This window comes from Octopus bimaculoides, chromosome 2 (assembly GCF_001194135.2).
Source record: "Octopus bimaculoides isolate UCB-OBI-ISO-001 chromosome 2, ASM119413v2, whole genome shotgun sequence".
NCBI classification, from domain to species: domain Eukaryota; kingdom Metazoa; phylum Mollusca; class Cephalopoda; order Octopoda; family Octopodidae; genus Octopus; species Octopus bimaculoides.
In genome coordinates this window covers 49,881,831-49,884,524 of record NC_068982.1, presented here as the reverse complement: position 1 = coordinate 49,884,524, position 2,694 = coordinate 49,881,831, and the positions used below count along the sequence as shown (strand labels likewise).

The 2,694-nt window shown below is 38.2% G+C and overlaps 1 protein-coding gene across 1 annotated transcript in view; it reads left to right on the top strand.

Moving 5' to 3' along the window:
• Nucleotides 1-2,694, top strand: part of LOC106873657 (katanin-interacting protein) — a 551,631-nt gene that overhangs the window by 173,150 nt on the left and 375,787 nt on the right. The window contains exon 21 of the mRNA XM_052977029.1: nucleotides 126-272. Within this exon, the coding sequence (XP_052832989.1) occupies nucleotides 126-272 (147 nt within the window). The remainder of the gene's footprint in view (nucleotides 1-125; nucleotides 273-2,694) is intronic.

Below are 2,694 nucleotides of genomic sequence, written 5' to 3'. Positions count from 1 at the left end.
TCTCTCTCCCTCATTATATATATATATTTGTTTGTATGTATGTATATATGCATACATATTCTCTTCCCCCCTCTCTCTCGTATATATATATATATATATATATATGTACTCTTACTTTTTTTCAGAACAGGAATTTGGAATGTACACTCCTATGCAGAAGATACAAAAGCGAAGAGCTAAATGGCGTCATCTGTCAGAAAGCAATTTGGAAGAATCTTGGGGGTCTCTGAATTATTTCAACCACCTTCATAGAGGCCGTTTATCAATGGATGGTTTGTTCACTTTATATTACTTTCATATATGTGTGTGTGTGTGTGTATAGATTTTGTTTCCTAATCAAATGCATAACTTGTTCACGATTTCATCACTAACACTTAAATTCTCAAACTTTTTATGAAAATAATCATTAAATATAGTTTTTTTTTGTTTTGTGGAAGTATCAGGATTCATAAAAATCTCTTGAAAGTAGAATTATGCTACTTGCATCAGAAACCGTTAATCATTAAGTAATTTATTTCATGAGTGCTTGGTCTTAGGTTTGATCCTACTCTTTGCTGCTTTAGGCATGTGTCTTCTAGCAATGCCATGATTTGACCAAAGCCTCGAGATTGAAATTTGGTTCTTTCTTCTTTCATGGCTGGGTTCCAACCCAGACTGCTGCAACAAAGTCCACTCACCACACTTCTTGGTCCAACATCACTGCCTTGAGGTCCTGAATACATTCCAGGCCAGTGTCTGTGATTAAGTTGTTGATGTAAGTGTGACAATGTTTTCCTCTTCTTACATCATTATGAACTAGGTTCCATAGGACTAATTTTGATGCTTCCAACTGAGAGTGGCACATGCAGTGACCAGATAGTTGTAGCCATCTTGGCCTGATCTTCTCACTAAAGTTGTCATAAAGGTATTTGTTTGTCATATGTTGCTGCCATTTCCCATTTAGGGCCATTCGTAGCATCCTTGTGTAGCAGCCGTCTGGCCGGTTGGATAATTTCTTTGTTGGTATCCACATTTCACTGCCATATAATAGCACTGATTCGACAGTTGCAATGAACAGCTTAACTGCATATGTGCATCGGTGTATGATAGAAGAATTGGTGTGGTAAACAGAAATAGCTTGTGGTATTTCTTTCTACCCTAGTTACATCTCTTCATACCCACCATCCAGCTCAACTTCAATGTTTTAAACATAAGGTTAATAAAATGAGTTGTAGACTAAGTATCAGGGTTGAATAAACTGACTGAAGCCCTCAATAAAAGAATAATAAAAAAATTTCAGTTTCATTATTTCACTCCATTTCCACTCACGCTATGCCTCGTGAGACCACCTGGGCACCCAATCGTTATTTCTGTGTCTTACTCCTACTGATTATTTTTCTTTTTCTCCTCTGATCAACTTTTCCTCCTTATGGATGTGAGTAGCTATGTAGTTCCCTCTGCAGGAACCTGCTGCCTCCACCTTGTCCACTAGTATGAAGCTGACCCCAACATCTTTTTCCAGGGTTCATAGTCCTGCAAAGTGTATGGTGACTTCAGTAGTGTAGGTTGCTCAAAAAAAAAAAAAAAAGCATTCTGTGGTAAAGTGGTTGGTGTTGGGAAGGGCATCCAGCCATAAAAACCATGCCAAAGCAGACATTGGAGCTCAATGCAGTCCTTGGACACATCAGATCCTGCTGTCAAAGCACCCAAACCATGCCAGCATGGAACATAGATGTTAAACGATGATGGTGATTATGATGATGATGGAGGAGGAGGAGAATGGTGATGATGATAGTGATTATGATGGTGGTGGTGATGCAGTAGCAATATAGGTGTGTTTATATGAAATATCACCAGTGCTGCAAACGAGTGAGAGGAGTAGAAGAGAAGATCTCTATAATGCTTTGTTATTCTTTAACCCCAAGTCAGTCCTGTTTGAGTGAACCAATGATCAGTGGCCTTTCAGTTGTGACCATCCAACTGACAGATTTGAATTGCTATGAGGCGTGAAAAAATTCCAGTTTTATAGATACTTAATGTAGATACCTTGTAAACACCTTGCTCATATATTTCCATAAGGCATCTATTCTCCCCTCTCCCACCACAAAGCTGGATAAAAGTCTGAAGTACTGAAACTTTCTACTTTGCATCTTTCTCTTTTCTTTGGAATTTCTATGGTTAAATTTTATGCCACAAGGAAGATAGATTCAGCATTACATATTTAATTTAGGAATTGCTGGAAGCAAATTTACATTTAAATTTCCTAGCCAGCCTAAATTACTACTTTGGCTTCTAATGTTTTCTTCAGTGTTTATACAAGTTGCTATATACATTTACTAATATGTAGAATATATCTGATCATTGCTCATTTTCTGCTGCTGCTGCTGCTACTGTTTGCTGCAGACTTCTTCTATTTACACAACAATCTAAATTGAAACGAGACACAATGTACGGGGGTGGGGAGGGGGTGGGGCTGAAAAAATCCTGGCATTAAAGAGATTATGAAAGGCTTTGTTGGAGGCACAGCCTCCTAGGTTTTTTTTACAGAGCTTAGGAAAACTAAAAGACCACTGCAATGAGCAGGGAATATGTTGAATAAAATAATAATTAGCTGTTCCTCCTGTATTTTCTTTTACCCAAAGTCAGAAACTTTTTAGCACCCCCTAATGTGTGTGCCAAATTAGATTGGAGCCTGGTGTAGCCATCCAGTTGCAC